This window comes from Girardinichthys multiradiatus, chromosome 21, assembly GCF_021462225.1.
Source record: "Girardinichthys multiradiatus isolate DD_20200921_A chromosome 21, DD_fGirMul_XY1, whole genome shotgun sequence".
NCBI classification, from domain to species: domain Eukaryota; kingdom Metazoa; phylum Chordata; class Actinopteri; order Cyprinodontiformes; family Goodeidae; genus Girardinichthys; species Girardinichthys multiradiatus.
In genome coordinates this window covers 31,869,794-31,890,277 of record NC_061813.1, presented here as the reverse complement: position 1 = coordinate 31,890,277, position 20,484 = coordinate 31,869,794, and the positions used below count along the sequence as shown (strand labels likewise).

General features: G+C 38.8%; 1 protein-coding gene across 1 annotated transcript in view; it reads left to right on the top strand.

Moving 5' to 3' along the window:
- The window catches only part of LOC124858401 (cadherin-7-like), a 205,626-nt gene that overhangs the window by 145,249 nt on the left and 39,893 nt on the right, over positions 1 to 20,484 (top strand). Inside the window, exon 9 of the mRNA XM_047350423.1 lies at positions 2,133 to 2,254. Within this exon, the coding sequence (XP_047206379.1) occupies positions 2,133 to 2,254 (122 nt within the window). The remainder of the gene's footprint in view (positions 1 to 2,132; positions 2,255 to 20,484) is intronic.

The following is a 20,484-nucleotide window of genomic DNA, read 5'->3' as shown; positions in this document are numbered from 1 at the left end:
CCCTCTTTGCTTTGCAGTCCCATCATTTTACTGACATTACGCTAACACAATGGCCAACTATTATCAGCACGCACCCCCTGGGCACTTCAGATGGCTGCGTCACACAAGTACAAGTTAAAGAAGACTAGCAGCCTGTCAGCCTACTTCTTCTGCTTTCCTATCTTAAAAGTGAACGCTGTTTAAAGAGTGCTCATTCTTTTTTTCTTTTCAAAACCTTTTTTTGCTTCTCTGCTTCAAAGCTGTGTTTTTATTTACGTCTCATGGCACACAGATGTACTTCTTGGTTCATTTCAGGAATGTTGCCTGATATAGCACAAAAGAAAAGGCAGGATATAATAATAGCCCTATGAAATGTCACAACAGTCCCTCATGCGTGAGGTACGGACTTCTGACACACAGTGATACTCATGCACTGAAGGACTGGCGCTGATATTCCCTGCCCTGCACAGTCTTATGACATTATTAATAGTAAATGTGTTCTTTGTAGCTAAAAAGAGAGCAAGTACGCTTCAGCTGAGGCTTGTTGGACATTTGAGCCACAGTCACTCACATTTCATCCGCTCTCCGCTCTGCTTCATCCAGTCCATGCCAATGACAACAAGTCTCTGGCCTGAGGCTCTGCACGCCTTTTTTATCACCATCAAATCAGCCGCCCCGAATGTCAGACCGTCATCTCTGGCCTGCATCATGGCAACGCCAGACTAAATTATCGTCTCGCACCCAGACGCTGCCATTTAGCCATCAGTGTGTGTCAAGCAGACAGAGGCGTGAAGCCCACTGTGGAAGATGGTTCACGCACATGGCTTTCCCCAACAACAAGCCCTTACTGAGGTTAATCGCTCAAGCTGATCAACAGTAGATTGGTCAAAAATGCCAGCTTTTTGAAGCAGTCTGAAAATTATAGTGGTGCAAAAATTGTGCCCTTACAGATTTCTGGAATTTTTTTTTTTTATATAGACAAGATTAACTAAATATAAAAAGCCGTCTTTAAATGACAGTTTTGTTTAATAAGCAAAAGAGTTATCCAAATTAGCCTGTTGTTATGTGATAAAATACAACTGCCAACAAGCATTTGTAATAATTGCATCATTTTCACAAATTTGAAGGAATTTTGGTCAACTCTTAGTTCAACTGTTTTAAATCAGCCACTATGGAGGGTTTTTGAGCATGAACAGTCTGCTTAGGTCATCCTATGGCTCTTCAATCTTATTTTAATCTAGAAATTGTCTGCGTCCTTCACCAAACTTTCTTTTTGTTTTGTTAGCTGTTTTGTCATGAAGGGGGGTAGCTCACATTATCTACAATGCTATTTGCAGGTTACTGGAAGTTCATATTATTCTGTTTTGATGGTTGATTACATTGATGGTTGTGATTGGTTTTTGCTCAAAACATCACATGCAGCAATGAATTGTGGATAATATACTTTGGCGAAGTCTGCTTAAATGCGTGCTTAGCTGAAGTGTGGATCGAGGGCGCAAAGAGGGCGTGGCGAAAGACCACTCCATGAAGAGAATTGGGACACACTATGCACTCAAACCCATCAACAGGAACGTGCAATTGAGGGACACAAGGGTGGAGGTGCGAGTATTGGGACATGGCCTAACTCTAGCTACTGTAGTAGTTGCACGCTATATGCTATCATTACCATTAAATGCTAATTTGAACTAACATAGGCATGTTTGCTAGCATTAAATATATAATATGCTTTAGCTGCTTATATGCTAACATTAGCTTAAAATAATTTTGGGAGGTAACATGCAAATTTTAACCAGTTAATGGTTTTCTTTATGTTTATGACTATTTACATTGTACATAGATTCTCACTGAAGGCATCAACAGTGATTGAACATATGGACATGGAGAGAATGCCAAGAGAGCAAAGCAGCAATTAAAGCAAAGGGTGGCTATTTTGAAGAATCTAAAATATAAACATTTTTAGAGTTATTTTCACTTTTTGTTTACTATATAATTCCATGTGTGTTCATTCATAGTTTTGTTGCCTTTGGTGACAATATACAATTTAAATAGTCATGAAAAGAAAGAGACCCATTTAGTGAGAAAGTGAATCTAAAACCTTTGACCGGTAGTGGACGTGAACCTGGACTCTTTCCTTCTTCTTTCTTTTTTTCCAGTGGATCCAAACCAGATTGGGAAAGGCATCGCTCTTATCACGGTACTGGATGTAAATGATAACGCCCCAGTCTTTGCAATAGACTACGAAACAATCCTGTGTGAAAACTCAATGCCAGGGCAGGTAAGACCAAGAGACACCTCTGTATAGCATTCTTTCGTCTTTTCTTCTCTCTCTCTAAACTCCCTTGAAGTTTGACACACAAAGAAAGCCTGCTGAGCCTCATAGCCATTAAAACTCTCCCCTCCCTCTAAACAACTACATTGTGCACAAACTGTATCTGCTTTGCAGCTCAGGGTTACGCCAGGTGGACAGCATCATTAGTAGGAGACAACCTCAAATTTAATAGGAGGAATTGTAGAAGTTGCCTTTCATTAGGGAACTTTCTCTCATTCACTTTCTCGTCACTGTTCTAGACTCTGCCTGTGGTCTTTTTGCACAGTTGAATGTCATATTTTATAGAGGGTTGGAGTGGTGTTCCGTAATAGTTTGATAATAAACCTGTCGGGAACAAGAACAGAAAGTTTATCTTAGTATAGCGCAATGGTATCCAGTGCAATTTTGGCTACTAGAAGAAAAAGTGGGGAAAATAAACTGTGTCCTTGCATGGCATTTTTTCCCAGAACATTTGGCCCCATTGTTGCTGAATGACTTGCGTGTTTTGTCATTTTTCAGCTTATGGCATTTGGAAAATACAATTGGAGGCAAAGGCTAAAGAAGGCGTGTATGCCTGAATACGTACAATTGATCAGAATGATGTATTTTTATTAGAAATGGCTATTAGGCCATTTTAAATGTGTTATTTGTATTCATATTTTGCACGTCTTCATTATTGGGTTGATGGTGGCTGTGCAAAAAATTAAATGGGTATATTTGGAAAAATGAAACACAATATTTCATGCTGGATGTGTTCTTTTGTTTTTTGTGCATAATGTTTGACTGTGGTATGGCTTTATTTTAAAGAGGTCACGCAGCCTTGCAGGCTCTGAGATATTTATTTTAATGAAAATACCAAGAGTGAAATGGACTTAAAATGAAGAATTAAGTATACATTGGAGGAACATTGCTTTGCTAAAGTATTTAAATACCTAGAACTGTCTCACATTTTGTCAAGTCACAACTATAGACTTCATAGTTTTTCCTGATTGCTTTGACCTGCTTAAAGAAACTGGGATCCACTTGTTTTCACCATTACTATCTCAGCAGAGCAGAATACACCTTTTGCAAATGTATTAACCCTTTCTCATTGGATTGACACATTTTCCCCACCCTTTTGCAAAACAGTTAACACAGATGTCGTTCAACAGTCCAAACTCCATTGTTTTCACTATGGTAACCAAACAGAAGTCACCTATTCATAACAATTAGAAGCTACCTAGATCCGTCTGAACTTACTGAATCGCACCTATTTGACACTCCTGCACACAAATCTTCAATCGGCAATCAGTCTGCAGGCCTTAAAAGGTGCCATGTCTGGGTTGTTCTGTTGCCTTGATGCAAAAAGGTCCTGGGTTTGACTCCCAGGCTGGGGTCTTTCTGATTGGAGTTTGTATGTTCTAGCCATGCATGCATGAGTTCCCTCTAGGTACTCTGACTTCCTCTGACTGTTAGGTTAAATTGCACTTATGTGTGAGGGTGTGCGTGTCGTGGTTTGTCCTGTGTGTCTCTGTGTTGCCCTGCAATGGACTATGGACCTGTCCAGGGTGTATCCCACTTCTTGCCTGTAGACCGCTGAAAATAGGCACCAGGCTCCCCGTGACCCTGTACACAAGAAATGGGTTTAGAAAATGGGACGGACGGACGGACGGACGGACGGACGGACGGACGGACGGACGGATGGATGCCAGCCGGCGTATCCCGGCTTCCTACCACTGTACAAAAACATGTTAGGTGAATGTGTGTGTGCATGGCTGTTTGTTTCACACGTCTCAGTGTTGCCCTATGATGGATCTGTTAACCGGTCATGGATGTCTCTGCCTCTCACCCAATGACTGCTGGAGACAAGCACCACAACATTCATGTCTTAGAAAGGACTACTCAAAGTCTACACCTGTACCCAATTAATAATCTGTGACTTGATGATTTTGAAAATGAAAGCTCACATACGCTTTCTATGCAATCTACAGAACTTGAGCTGCTTTGCAAATATCTGGATATGCAAAGCTAGTAGGGTGAGGGTTAGGGTTGACACAGGTGGCCTGAATATAAATACATGGGGCTGATTCAAAATATGAAAAAGTTCAAAATGTTTTAATACATTTGTAAGCCAATGTGTTTTCTGTCTTAACTGAACTAAGGTTTACTTTAGATATTTGTGACGAGCCACAATTCGTGCAAAACACTGACATTTACAAAAAAATAAATGCCTACAACCCATCAACATCTGAACTTTTGGTGATACTTGATGCACTTCTTTCAAAGTAACCTGAAAAATTAAACCTAACCAAAGTAATTCCTCAGCAATCATAACAACCTCCAGGACACAGAAACAGCCACTGCAGATGACAGCATCATCAGGAGGAAAAAGGTATAGCAGATCTGTAATTACTCAGCTCGAGCCGACAGATCGCTTACCTAACCCTTATGATAGCTAAGCTGCAAAGTCCCCCACCCTTGGTGTAGCCAGCGGCTCCTCTGTTGTAAAGTGAGAAGCTTCAGCATCTGTGTTTGTCCACCCAGCAACTGACGTGATGCATTCAAATTCTGTCAATATAGGTGTCTAAATTATAAAATGGTGTCTTAGTGAAACTTTGATGTATTTTTTGTAGCAGTATTTAAATATTTCATAAACTTTAAAAGCCTGAAAGTCACACGAATGTACAAATTAAAAACATAAATAAATAAAACGTTGCCAGCATTGTATTGTTTAAGGAAACTGGAATTTAGGATTCTAGGGGGTGTAACGGTGCACCAAAAAATCATGGTTTGGTAGGTGTTTGGATTTTAAGGATACAGTACGATACATGTTTGGCACACTTCAATCAAATAAGAACTATATAAGCTTATGATTTTTTTTTCTATTTCGGTCAGCAGTAAATATTTTTTTTCAAGTTCTGAATTAAATTTTATTTTAGTAAGTTCTAAAGCAAAATCGAGCAGAAAGTATGGAACTTTGGTTGGGTTTTTTCAATTAATAAATTAGTATAAGCAGACATAGTCAGTGCCTGGATAGATAGATTATACGAAAATGTTGGATTCTTAATGTAGGCATTGGTAATATTCACCAATTGCAGAGTTTAGTGATATATGGAAGTCATCACTGTTTTGTTTTGGTGTTGCTTTTTGGAATTGCGTTACAGAACGTTGCATTGCACACTCAAGGGCAAAACATTCCACATATAAACAGTCTGCATGTGTTCAGGTGTGAAACAAAGTTGTATTCATTCAGTCCACGGTGTGAACCGAACCGACAGGGCTATACCCAGGGGTGAAAGTAGTTTTAAATTCTTGCCGGTACTTAGGAACATTATATAATTATATAATTGCCCAAAATATTGAAATGCACACAACATTATGGGTGACATACCAGAGTTCAAAAGAGGACAAATTGTTGGTGCACGTCTTGCTGGCGCATCTGTGACCAAGACAGCAAGTCTTTGTGATGTATCAAGAGCCACGGTATCCAGGGTAATGTCAGCATACCACCAATAAGGACATACCACATCCAACAGGATTAACTGTGGATGCAAGAGGAAGCTGTCTGAAAGGGATGTTCGGGTGCTAACCCAGATTGTATCCAAAAAACATAAAACCACGGCTGCCCAAATCACGGCAGAATTAAATGTGCACCTCAACTCTCCTGTTTCCACCAGAACTGTCCGTCGGGAGCTCCACAGGGTCATTATACACAGCCGGGCTGCTATAGCTAAACCTTTGGTCACTCATGCCAATACCAAACGTAGATTTCAATGGTGCAAGGAGCGCAAATCTTGGGCTGTGGACAATGTGAAACATGTATTGTTCTCTGCTGAGTCCACCTTTACTGTTTTCCCCACATCCGGGAGAGTTACGGTGTGGAGAAGCCCCAAAGAAGCGTACCGCCCAGACTGTTGCATGCCCAGAGTGAAGCATGGGGGTGGATCAGTGATGGTTTGGGCTGCCAATACTTGTGCTAGATGAGCGCATCACTGCCAAGGACTACCGAACCAATGGTTCAAACATTGTATCCTGAAGGCGGTGCTGTGTATCAGGATGACAATGCACCAATACACACAGCAACCAATATACACAGCAAGACTGGTGAAAGATTGGTTTGATGAACATGAAAGTGAAGTTGAACATCTCCCATGGCCTGCACAGTCACCAGATCTACATATTATTGAGCCACTTTGGGGTGTTTTGGAGGAGCGAGTCAGGAAATGTTTTCCTCCACCAGTATCACGTAGTGACCTGGCCACTATTCTGCAAGAAGAATGGCTTAAAATCCCTCTGACCACTGTGCAGGACTTGTATATGTCATTCCCAAGACAAATTGACGCTGTGTTGGCCGCAAAAGGAGGCCCTACACCATACTAATAAATTATTGTGCTCTAAAACCAGGTGTTTCAGTTTCATTGTCCAACACCTGTATATATATATATATATATAATGTGTGTGTGTGCTGTTACTCTCATCTGTGAGAGAACCCCCTTCAAGATCTCTCTCTCTCAGCAAAGTCCAAACTCAAACTAATTAAAATGTATCAATATTTTACTTTAATGTAGGCTGTCTGTATATGCAGAAATTAGAATCACTTGATAATGTAGACGATGTATATATTTCAATTGTTAAAGAACATTCATTTAAATGACAAATTTGACAGTTTGGTTGTTTTCACAGTTTTTATTTAAAAGTATGTAGATGGTAAGTGATTTATTGTTCGTCCTGTCCTAATGGAAGCGGCGTTTTTTTATGTCTGTGCACCACCTGTGTAAAATTTCCCAGTCCTTTAAATCGAACGCACCGATGTCCTTGGCAACCGCTCTGTTTTGGAGGTAAGCGCGCATGCGCTCTCGTGTAGTGTATGTGAAATGTCTGTTCATAAGCTGTGTTTTCAAGCTGTACTGTGTTGTTGTAATTCAGCAAAATAACACTAAACACAACTAGTTACTCTCCCTTTGCTTTTAACTGGGGTATTTAGCAGCAAGCAGACAGACATTAAACGTAGCGGTGCTCATTTTAAAGGCTGAGGGGAGAGAAGCAAACCAAGAGCATTGAGGCTCCAGCATAGCAGAACAGTTCAGAAACTATTTGGAATGAGGGGAAAACAACTATATTTATAAACAGATTAAGTCGTGTTTTAGACTGCCTATTGGTAGCGGATCTGGCCTTCTTTGTGTGCTCGTGAGTTTTTGCAGCCGTAACTGGTTCTGGATGACAGCTTCATAGCAGACAGCCAGGTTCTTCCCTCTTCCCGGTACTGTGTACCGGCGCAGAATCTTTTAATAGTACGCAGTACCGGACCGTACCGGCTCACTTTGACCCCTGGCTATACCAGATATTTTTGGTATAAATACGTGTATCATCTCACCCCTACTAAACATTGAAAACCATTAAATATAAGGACAGTATAAAGGCATTATAGCACACATCCAGACAAAATAGCCACCACAGAGAAGCAACAAGTAGTTGTTTGTGGGTGTCAAAAATCCAATTATATCAGTGAAATATGATATATAGAGATTTGGGGTGTAACAGTGCAATTAAACATTACGGTATGTATGCAGTCAGTCACAGGAGGTCAAGTCAAGTGAAGTTTATTTATATCGTGCTTTTCAGCAACAAGGCACTCAAGGCGCTGTACATATGGAAAAACATTACAATGATACAGGAAATCAAACAACATAGATAATTAAAAAATAAAGAGAATATAATGATGAATAAGAAAATGAAAGGAAAGTTGGACTGAAAACTTAAGTAATAATGTTTAGATGATACATTCAAAGGTCACTCTAAACGAATAAGTTTTTAATCTTGATTTGAAGCAACTTAGGGTTTCAGCGATTTTACAGTTTTCTGGGCGTTTATTCCAGATTAGTGGAGCATAAGAACTAAAAGCTGCTTCTCCATGTTTGGTTCTGGTTCTGGGTATGCAGAGTAGATTTGACCCAGAAGACCTGAGGGGTCTGGGTGGTTGATACACTGACAACAAGTCTGTAATGTATTTTGGTGCCAAGTTATTCAGTGATTTATAGACTAACAGAAGTATTTTAAAGTCTATTCTCTAAGCTACTGGGAGCCAGTGTAGGGACTTTAGAACCGGGGTGATGTGCTCTACTTTCTTAGTTCTAGTGAGGACGCGGGCAGCAGCATTCTGGATCAACTGCAGCTGTCTGATCGACTTTTTAGGCAGACCTGTGAAAACACCGTTGCAGTAATCAATTCTACTAAAGATGAACGCATAAATTATTTTTTCAAGGTCCTGCTGAGACATTAGTCCTTTGATCCTGGAGATGTTCTTTAGGTGATAGAAGGCTGACCTTGTTACTATCTTTATGTGCCTCTGAAGGTTCAGGTCTGAGTGCATCAGCTGTGTGCTAACTTTTAAACACTCTTCCTTTTGTCCAAAGATTATTACTTAAATTTTGTTTTGATTCAGCTGAAGAAAATTTTGACGTGCAACATAGAAATTTAATCTGCAAATTACATCACAATGACCTTTATTGAGTTGGAGTTGCAAGTTTTGTATTTAATGCAGCCAAGCATTGCAGTAAAATGTTCACTAATTTATAATACAAACTGACAAAAGTGGAAATAAATCTTTGTTTTGTTTTTTTACTTTTGCTATCAGCACTTTTTAACCTAAGGCAATCATTTGGATTTGTACTGTAGGCCGGTGAGACCCTCATATTTTTCAGGTAAGAATTTAATCTTTGAGAGGTGTTCTAGTTGGTTTTCCCAACCTACAATTAAAGTACAAAGCAAATACGCATAAGATGTTTCACATGTATGTGTTTAAACATAGGAACTTTATGTGCTTAAACATTTTTATGAACCAGCTTAAAGACCTGCGGGGATTGTGACAACTTCTCTTTAACAACCATGTAGAGCAATACATTCTTTATTAACCAGCTTTAACATGCTTAGAATATTGATTTGTAGCAAGATAAGAAACAAATCAGGACAATGTTGTCTAAATTGTCTGATGCACGCCCTGAAATAACTTTGATGAGGAAATGCAACTGACAACTCCACTGTGAACCAAGTTTATTTAAACACAGTGTAATAATTTCAAAGAAAATCAACAGTAGAACAGCAAACAATGGTTAACTGTGCAAATATGATCCCCTCTTAACTTTTTTTTTCATAGAGAGTTCATTGTATTTGGACTTAACAGCTGTGTAGCCTGAAGAAAAACATTTATCAGTGGGGTAGAAGAAGAAAAGGTGACTTCAAAATGGCTATGGAGTGTAAAGATTGAACTTTGGAGCAGTGGAAAAAGGTCATGTGGTCTGATGAGTCTAGATTTCTTCTTTTCCACAGTGATGGCTTCTTTACATAGGAAGGGTGGTGAATGAACTGATACAGTCATATTCAATTAGAATATGCATTCCAATGAAGCTCATTTGTGAGATTAAACCTCTAAAAATAACAGCCATTAAGCAAATAATAAACACTTTTAATTAGGCCTACATTTCTGTACTAAAAATGTTTTTTTTTTTTATTGGCCTGATGTAATAATCTTAAATGTCGTGTTTTCATTAGCTGTAAGCGGAAAATCATTATAATTAACAGAAATAAAGGCTTGAAAACATCAGTCTGTGTGTAATTAATCTACATAATGTGTTTCACTTAGTGAAATGAGTTACTAAAATATTTGAACTTTCCAATAATATTCTAATTTATTGAATATGACTATATCTGTCATGCTTAGGGTCTACTATAAAAGCCTTTAGGGAAGTGTTGTGATCTGGAGTCGTTTCTAGAGTTCAGAGTCAGAAGACTATGCTAATTTACTAAATCTTGACATCTTAGACCGGCTTGTACCATGACAACAATAATGACAGTCATTGTGCAAAAGCAGAGTAGTTAAAACATTTTGGGAAATTAATTCTATAAACAAATTAGAATGCTTGGGATGTGCTGGATAGGTATCGCTATCTGACTTTACCTGTGTCAGTAGATCTGAGCAATGCAATTGACCTGTCTGACTTGAATAATCAACATCATAACATGGTAAATATGTGGTGTAATTAAGAAAAGGACATTGTTAAATTAAATTAAGGTAAATTGCTATTTTAGTTGTGTTATTTCAAACTGAACAATTTAGAAAAATCTGACATTAAAATGTTGTCCTTTTATTTAATGGGGGAAATAATCCTATATTAAGAAATGATAGTTTACTAACAAAATCAGACATTCCACACTTATTGGCAGTCCTAATAATTGCTGTTATATACAGTCATATTATGTAATCTGTAAAAAGCAATTTGAAAAGAATTCAATTTGTACAACTTGGTCTTCAGACAAAATTAGAAAAAATAACATGAAAAACCGCAAACCACAAAAATGAAGGTTCAACTTACACTCCATTTGTGAAACGCATTCTTTGCTTGTCATTATATTGGTAAGAATTGTGTGGATGAAAGTACCTTGTTGTCACGTGTCATAAGAGTATGACTGGCTTGAGATGATTTACATTTAACAATAGCCCAAATAAATTATTGCACCAAGGTAAGCAGAATACCATTTCTGAATGCACAACTTTTCAAACCCTGAAGCAGGTGGGCCATGGCAGCACAAGATTAGACTATAATTTACACAGGATTACTAAAAGTGGACAATAACAGATTGGAAAAATGCCACATTCACACAGTAGGAACAGAAACCAACATGAAAGCATGGATTGTGCCTTATAACAACAATTTAGGCTGGTGGTGGAAGTATAATAGTGTGGGAGATCTTTTCTTGGCACACTATACCCCCATTAGAACCAGTTAAGAAACAGTTCAAACACCACAGCGTATCTGAGCATTGTTCCTGACTATGTCCATCCCTTAATGACAACTGTGTACCCATCTTCTAATGGTGACCTTATAAAAGATAATGTACCCTATCAAAAAGCTTAAATCATCTTAAACTGGTTACTTAAACATGACAATAGGTTCATTGTATGCAGTGGCCTCCACTGCCTCCAGAACTCAATCCAATTGGGCACCTTAGGGATGTGGGTGGAACAAGAGATTTGCATCATAGATACAATATAAAGCCGAAGAAATATGGAGGAACTGTGTGATGCCATAATGTCAATGTGGACTCAAATCTCTGGGGAATGTTTCTGAAACCTTGTCGACTCTACATCACAAAGGATAAAGGCAATTTTGAAGGCAAAATGGGATTTAAGTTGGTAATAGGCAGGAGTTCCTAATAAAGTAGGTGACACTTTTTATGAATGTATTCATTATTTTAAAAAAAATTTAGAAACTTAAAATTAGTGATCCTCATTTCTATTAGCAATGACCCCTAGGCTGTATGAGGAGTTTGTCTTCCCACCATGCACAGGGAGGAGAATGGTAAGGTAGGTATAAAAACAGTGAAATCACCATGTTCCCATAAGAACCACTGGACACTATCTTAATGCCAGTTTTTTGTTTGGGAATAATGCCAGGAAAAAGCATTTTCTGCCTTACTATCTAAAATATAAACGTGAAATTACCTTAACAGTACGGAAAAGTGTGTGCTGTTGTCAGACAAGACTACAGTTGATCATTGTAGTAACAAACTCTCCAGGTAGGTTTGGTGTAAAACAAAAGGATGAATGTAGGCAGATGTACCTCATGCCCATTGTCAGGTACAGTGGAGGATCTGTGATGCTTTGGGCTTGTTTATCTTCTAAGGGTCCCACTGAATAAATATAGTTAAATTAAATGTTAGATTTTTCTACATATTCTGCCTGAGATTACGCCTTGAATTTTTACACAGCTTTTTACACATCTTCATAAGCATGAAGAGTGGTGCTGTACGTGTATTTTAGATGACATAAATTAAGGCTGTAAAGCATGCATTTTTACGTGTTTCCTCCTTTTATTGCTATAGTGAGTCATAACCAGAAACAAGAAGTGCTTATTTTTGTTTTTATTTTTCACGTATTCCAATTTCTATTCAATCCCATTCAAACACAGCCTGCTGGTGGGCAACACTGCAGTGCACCTGTGGGATCCCACCTTCAGACTGCATAATGAAGGAAGGGAAGATGGAAATTTCATGATGAAATTTACACCCAAAAACACATACAGAGCAAAGGGAAGGAGAGGGGTTGACATTTGAATGTGAAAACACAGTTTGAATTACAACGAGGTGTCTGCTCTCTGTTTCCAAACAGGCAGGTTGGACTCATTCCTTTTCTAAAATGCGCTCCACCACCTCGGTGATTCCTAATTAATGAAAATGCTCCCGTTGCATACTGTTTGTGTGGACGTGGCTGTGAACAAGTTGGCTGTACTAAATGTGCTTGCTAACCTGTAAAGCTTTGCTAAAATATAAACAAATAAATTAATATTGCATGCTGCCCACGGGCTGTCACGCCCATGGGTTATTCAGAGCCACAGCTAAGATGAAATAATAACATTTGCCAGTTGGGGCCAGAGTTGACTCTGTGGCTCTGTAGCTCAGATTAACAGGCAGTGCTGCGATGAAATAACCTGCCATTTTTCAGGCCTAATTAAGGCAGTCTCGTGGCACTGGCTCTCTCCAGAGATGCCACTTGTTACAGTTCATTGGTGCGTCTGTCTTCTGCCATAATATAAATTGATATCATGATGGGGGTGGAAAGGGCCAGGGCACTGTGGACTGCGAGGGGGACAATGGGGAGGAGGGGTAGATTCACATTGTACAATCACTTCATCGTAATCATTACACACATGGGTGGACCTTGGAATTTGCTGTCCCTAGTCTGCTGTGCAGCTTCCCAAAGGGATTTAAAAAAATTATGAGAAGAGAGTTCTATTATTTGATATATAAGCATGTGTTTAGTGTTGTCCCTTAGCAAGATTACACAAAAATTACTAGTATACATTTTTGCACATAGCATTAAGATGGGCCCATTCAGTTTTCCTTAAAAGTGCAAGACTGTGGATTTTAAGGATTGTTTAATTAGATTAAATATGGAGCAAAAACAGAACTGCTTAATTTCTCCAAATATATAAATTAACAATGCTCTTTTTTACAATTATTTTGTCATATTTTGTTTAGCTGTTTCTGATTAAGTTCCTTAGTGTTTTTTTGGTCTTACCTCAATTGTCATAGTTGTTCAGCTTGCAATATCTGTCTCCTATTTGCAATCAGTACACCTGTCCTCAGTCAGTAATCAGAGCCCTTTGTACTTATACTTCATGTTTAGCTTAACCTGTTGTCTAATTCTCTTGAGTTTATGTCTCTGCTTCTAGTTTGTTTTGTGTTTACCTTTTTAAAGAGTTTATTTTTGCATTGAAATTATGACCTACATATGTATGTGGGGCCTGAAACCACCACTGTACGATGTTTTTCTTTTACTTTTATGCAAACAAACAACAAAAATAAAGTAATTTGTGATATCTGTGGTGCTACATTTGTCCATTGCATACTAATAAATGCAGAAATCTTCTTCAATTCATAAATATCATGAAATATGCCAAAGTAGTAATTAGGTGTAGGTTAGGCTACAGCCCAAACTTAATTTAGCATATTTTAACTGACCAAGCTGAAATATACAGGGTAAAATTCCAATTATACAAGCTTGATTTATCTTAGGAATTACTTATTTACAGTCAGTCAGTCATTTTCTACTGCTTATTCCATAGTGGGTCACGGGGTACTTATTTACAGGCTAAGTAAAATAAAACACGTTTTCTTTTAATCTACAGAAATTATATATGTCACATAAAAGTTTATCTAAATAATCTGAATTTTCTTGAGATATTCTGAATTTCTTTCAAATGAAAATTTGTGTGTTTGTTATGTTACCTGGAGTAGGATGCAGTTTAAACATCCAGTGTACAGTTTTTTTTACCGGAGGGCTAAGCTAATGGAGTATCAGACAGATTGATTTCTGCCATTTTAAAACAACTGTAATCTTAAAACTTTACACGGGATTCATCCAGAAACCATTTTCCTTCAGATTTTCAGTTATTTACATTATGGTTATTTATGGCAGTAATTCCTAACTGAAGGTACTCAAGAGCACATTGTAGGGGGTATGTGGAAATATTTAATATTTTATTTACAAGATGACTGGTAAATATCAAAAGTTAGGGGTAATTCTTGGATGTGTGATGCTTTATTAGAACCCAGATGCAAAATGCACCAAGCTTTTATTAACCAACAAAACAAAAAAGACACAATAAAACAATTACAGGTGGGAAAGCCTAGAGCAGGGGTGTCATTGCTGTTAACCTGCACAATGCTCTGCTACCTGGAGAGAGAGAGAGAAGTAACAGCTGTTTTCAATCTATCAAAGCTTATCAAGGACACGCAATCTCAGGTGTCTCATTAAAGCTGAGTTAAATGATGAAAATGAAGTAAAACTGATATAGTGAGCCTGAATTTTATTTTTGTTAAGTGTTCTGTTGCTGATAGAAAATTTTTCCTTAGGAATGTTCAGTCAAATATGCATAGTATATATATATATATATACAGTACAGACCAAACGTTTGGACACACCTTCTCATTCAAAGAGTTGTCTTTATTTTCATGACTAGTGAAGTGAAAACTATTTCAGGTGACTACCTCTTGAAGCTCATCAACAGAATGCCAAGAGTGTGCGTAGCAGTAATCAAAGCAAAAGGTGGCTACTTTGAAGAACCTAGAATATAAGACATATTTTCAGTTGTTTCACACTTTTTTGTTCAGTATATAATTCCACATGTGTTAATTCATAGTTTTGATGCCTTCAGTGTGAATCTACAATATTCATAGTCATGAAAATAAAGACAACTCTTTGAATGAGAAGGTTTGTCCAAACTTTTGGTCTGTACTGTTTATATATATATGTGTGTGCGTACTCCGGCTTCCTCCCACAGTCCAAAAACATGCCTGTTAGGTTAATTGTTCTCTCTAAATTGCCCTTAGGTGTATGAATGAGTGTGTGCATGGTTGTTTGTGTGTTGCCCTTCAATGGACTGGCAACCTGTCCAGGGTGTACCCTGCCTCTCGCCCATAGACTGCTGGAGATAGGCACCAGCTTCCCCGCAACCCACTATGGAATAAGCGGTAGAAAATGACTGACTGACTGACTATATATATGTGTGTCTACATGCCTTCTGTCAAACCCACCTTCACCCCCAAGACCAAAATCCTAGAGGAACCATTGGACGGTTTATCTATGGTGCATCAAAATGGCTCAGGGGGTACACAAATCAAAAAAGCTTGGGGACCACTGATTTATGGGTTACTCTGTGTTGGTCCCTTACTAATGTACCTTTTAACGTAGAATGTAAATACCCCACTCTGAAGAACGCTTCGGTCAAAATATGTCTGTCTGTATGAGTGGATTGAGATGACTTTATGTTAGGTGCCTTTAAACTATATGTGTTGTGAACTGGAGCTTTATAAAACCAGTCACTTACAGTGAAAAGTGTTTCTCTATTAGGCTACTAATGTAGCTCTAACATAACGTGAAACAGCTAAAAACACAAGCTTACTATTCATCTCTCTAAAGTAATATTTTAATTTTACCAACATGTTTTTAAGTTCTGACTGTAAGCAAATAAGTTTTTGGAGTGGATCAGTCAGAGTCTTGAGTCTGATTACCGTAATCTAAAGATTAGGGTGATGGAAAGGAAGCATTCCAAAGTCAAAGACTTGGAGCTCCTCACCAAAGAGAAATTGTCAAAATACCAGTGGAAACATCCAAAAAGCTGGTCAATAATTATAACAGGAGTTTGATTGCTGTAATGCCAATAAAGATGTTCCTGTTAATTTATTGAGAAGTGTAACACACCCCATGTTTTTAATAAAAGTAAATAAAAAACATTAAATAACTTTTTTTCAAAATCTATTTTCATTCTCTGTTCAGAAATACCTGTGTCATTTCCAAATCAGAAAAAAATTCTTGTTTTGAATACAATTAATCTGACACCTAAATCTTCTAGGCGTATTGATAATTTTGGGCTTGTACATTTATGACATGGGCTTTAAAAATACAAATATTTGACATCATACAGTTTCTATAGATTAAAATCCTTTGAGTTGGCAAAAACTGTCTAGTGATCAATTTTCTTCAACTACATGGAGCAACACAGTGCTCCCCCATTCTGCTGCTACACACTGCCACTTTGCTGGCTTGAAGAAGACTGCTACATCTTTCCCTCATTTACAGTAATGACGATTGCTTCCTTCTCTAGGCAAGCTTTAGGGAGATCTTGATTTCATTTCCCAGCAGGACTTGCTACCTATCCACACTGCCAACAGGACCAACAGCTGGTTCAATGACCATTTTGTGTTACTGAGCTTGATTGGCCAGCTAACTGGCCTGACCTGAACCCCATAGAGAATCTGTGGAGTTTTGTCAAGAGAAGGATGAGACACCAGACCCAACAAAGCAGATGACCTGAAGTTCACTATCAAAGCAACTGGGGCTTCCTTTATACCTTAGCAGAACCACAGACTGATCTCTTTCGAGCCACGCTGCATTGATGCAGTAATTCATGGAAAAGGAGAAGTAATTAGTGCATAGAAATAAACATACTTTTCAGAAGCCTGACATTTCTGTTTAAAATATCCTATTTTTTGCTGATCTTATATAATATTCTGATTTTCTGGGACACTGAATATGTGGTTTTCATTATGTGTAAGCCATATTCATCAAAATTACAAAACGGCTTGAAATATTTCACTCTGCGTAATGAATCTATATGAGTTTCACTTTCTAAAATGAATGACAGAAAATATGGACCTTTTCCACCATATTCAAAATTTTTTTTAGATGTAACTGTACTTTCATTGCACCCTGAAATACAAGATGTTGGAATTAGTTATTTATCTGGTGCAGCTGGGTCACAGATACAGGTCCTTCTCAAAATATTAGCATATTGTGATGAAGTTCATTATTTTCCATAATGTCATGATGAAAATTTAACATTCATATATTTTAGATTCATTGCACACTAACTGAAATATTTCAGGTCTTTTATTGTCTTAATACGGTTGATTTTGGCATACAGCTCATGAAAACCCAAAATTCCTATCTCACAAAATTAGCATATCATTAAAAGGGTCTCTAAACGAGCTATGAACCTAATCATCTGAATCAACGAGTTAACTCTAAACACCTGCAAAAGATTCCTGAGGCCTTTAAAACTCCCAGCCTGGTTCATCACTCAAAACCCCAATCATGGGTAAGACTGCCGACCTGACTGCTGTCCAGAAGGCCACTATTGACACCCTCAAGCAAGAGGGTAAGACACAGAAAGAAATTTCTGAATGAATAGGCTGTTCCCAGAGTGCTGTATCAAGGCACCTCAGTGGGAAGTCTGTGGGAAGGAAAAAGTGTGGCAGAAAACGCTGCACAACAAGAAGAGGTGACCGGACCCTGAGGAAGATTGTGGAGAAGGGCCGATTCCAGACCTTGGGGGACCTGCGGAAGCAGTGGACTGAGTCTGGAGTAGAAACATCCCGAGCCACCGTGCACAGGCGTGTGCAGGAGATGGGCTACAGGTGCCGCATTCCCCAGGTCAGGCCACTTTTGAACCAGAAACAGCGGCAGAAGCGCCTGACCTGGGCTACAGAGAAGCAGCACTGGACTGTTGCTCAGTGGTCCAAAGTACTTTTTTCGGATGAAAGCAAATTCTGCATGTCATTTGGAAATCAAGGTGCCAGAGTCTGGAGGAAGACTGGGGAGAAGGAAATGCCAAAATGCCAGAAGTCCAGTGTCAAGTACCCACAGTCAGTGATGTTCTGGGGTGCCGTGTCAGCTGCTGGTGTTGGTCCACTGTGTTTTATCAAGGGCAGGGTCAATGCAGCTAGCTATCAGGAGATTTTGGAGCACTTTATGCTTCCATCTGCTGAAAAGCTTTATGGAGATGAAGATTTCATTTTTTAGCATGACCTGGCACCTGCTCACAGTGCCAAAACCACTGGTAAATGGTTTACTGACCATGGTATCACTGTGCTCAATTGGCCTGCCAACTCCCCTGACCTTAACCCCATAGAGAATCTGTGGGATATTGTGAAGAGAACGTTGAGAGACTCAAGACCCAACACTCTGGATGAGCTAAAGGCCGCTATCGAAGCATCCTGGGCCTCCATAAGACCTCAGCAGTGCCACAGGCTGATTGCCTCCATGCCACGCCGCATTGAAGCAGTCATTTCTGCCAAAGGATTCCCGACCAAGTATTGTCAGTTAGTGTGCAATGAATCTAAAATATATGAATGTTAAATTTTCATCATGACATTATGGAAAATAATGAACTTTATCACAATATGCTAATATTTTGAGAAGGACCTGTAATTCCCTACAACACCCTTAGTTTCAGACGTTAAACACTCTTGTGAAAGGCCTTTTCCCACCTTCTTCCTCTGATTAAATCTACCTTTACTTTCCTTGCTTAATTACAGCAAGGACTTGGCTGTCAGAACAGAAGACGTCTTCGCACCTCTGCTCACTATTCACATTATCAGTTTATTAGAGGTGTCGCATCACGGTGGAAGAGGAAAACACATATACCACGGCACAAGGGGCAAAGAAAACATTAGCAAGCAGCAGCTTGCCGTCTGCTCTATAAAAAGACAGAGTGAAATTTAATATTGGATCTCACCAGAAGATGACTTATCCTCGATAGCTTTGGCTTGTCAGGATCGTGTCAACAGACGTGCACTTGTAACAAGCTCAGTCTGAGCAAATGACCGAGTCGGTGGAAGTCAGTGAAGCACACTGAAGGGAAAATAATTGATGATTTCGACAGATGTTGCTGAACTCATGATATTGATTCCAAGTATTATTATTTATTTTTTTAAATGTGTGCCCTGCATCAGGGTGTGAAGTGTGAGTGGGTGCTGCTGACTGGTGGGTGAGAGGAGTTATGGGCATCACATGTGGGTGATGTTTGGGGCGTCGATGTCATGGGAAGCGGCGCAGCGAGGGACTGAGTGAGGTGGTGCAAAAACAGCATGCCCACCTCCTCCTTCGTCAACACACTCTCTGGTGACAGCTGTCACATTGCCATGGCAACGAGTGCCACCTATTTCATGTGATGCTTATTTATACTCTAAGTTCAACTTTGAAGTGGCTGGCTTGATCTTATTGTGTGACTCATCTACAAACAGGGTTTTAAGGTGGCTTAAAGGAAAAGGCTCTTAACCGGCAGAGCCAGTCCCATCCCGCTCAGAATCGGATAATTACACTTTAACAGACAGCCTGACGCTCATAACAGGACTGCAGACTTTACAGGAGGAGAGTGAAGGGAAATCAAAATGTAGTGTTTATTTTCCAAGTGTGAAAAAGGAAAAATAAAATGCGTGATAAGACCTTGTTATCACTCAGATTGCAATTTCTCACTCCAACCATGCTACATTAGCCGACATTACTTCCATCATTAAACAGGCCACATTTCCAAACCGCCAGACTCAGAGGAAAACAGATGCTTTGTGATAGAGTTACAGGGAATGGTAGTCATTGCAGTTCACTTACACATTCGGGAAAAGTGGAAGTAAACGGTGTAGGTGGCAGGGTGGTTAGGGGTGGGGGGTTAAAGCTCGATTGTTTGAACCGCTTGCTGGTGAGAAAAAAGAAACGTTTTACTTGGCAGGATACTCTTTGTGGAATTACTGCGAGTGAAGAGAACAGTGAGGATTTCACCTGTGAAGGCTCGGCTTCATCACTCAGGTAGCAAGATGCATGAGGAATCCAAATAACTGTGCTGCACAAAGTCTAGACTGAAAATTTTACTTTAGAATAAAGATAAAGTTGTTTTTTATTGCACAGGATGAGAATTACAGAGAGAAAAATATGTCATTGAGAAAACAGATGTGTTTTCCTGTTTTTTTTTTTTTTTTCACATTCAAATGTTTAACATCATCAAACTAATTTTAAAACCAGACAAAGTAAATACATAAAAAGTCAATAAAAAAAGTTATAGACCCCTTGTTAAATCAGGAATTAACATTGTTTAACCACATTCCAGGTTCAGTTTCACCAGCCACACCCATCCTGACCTAAGAAATCACCTAAAACAAAGATGTCTGACAACAGGAAGTAGGATTAATCTGCAAAAAAACATCAACACAGCATGACCTGATCTAAATAAATTTGACAAAAGATAAGAAACAGACATTGACATCTATCAGTGAATCACAGTGAGAGCAATTGAGTCAATAATAGAAAATATAACTTGAAAGACATGAAACTAGGGAAATAATAAACAGATGCATGACTCAAAACCTATCAAGAAATAATAATAAAA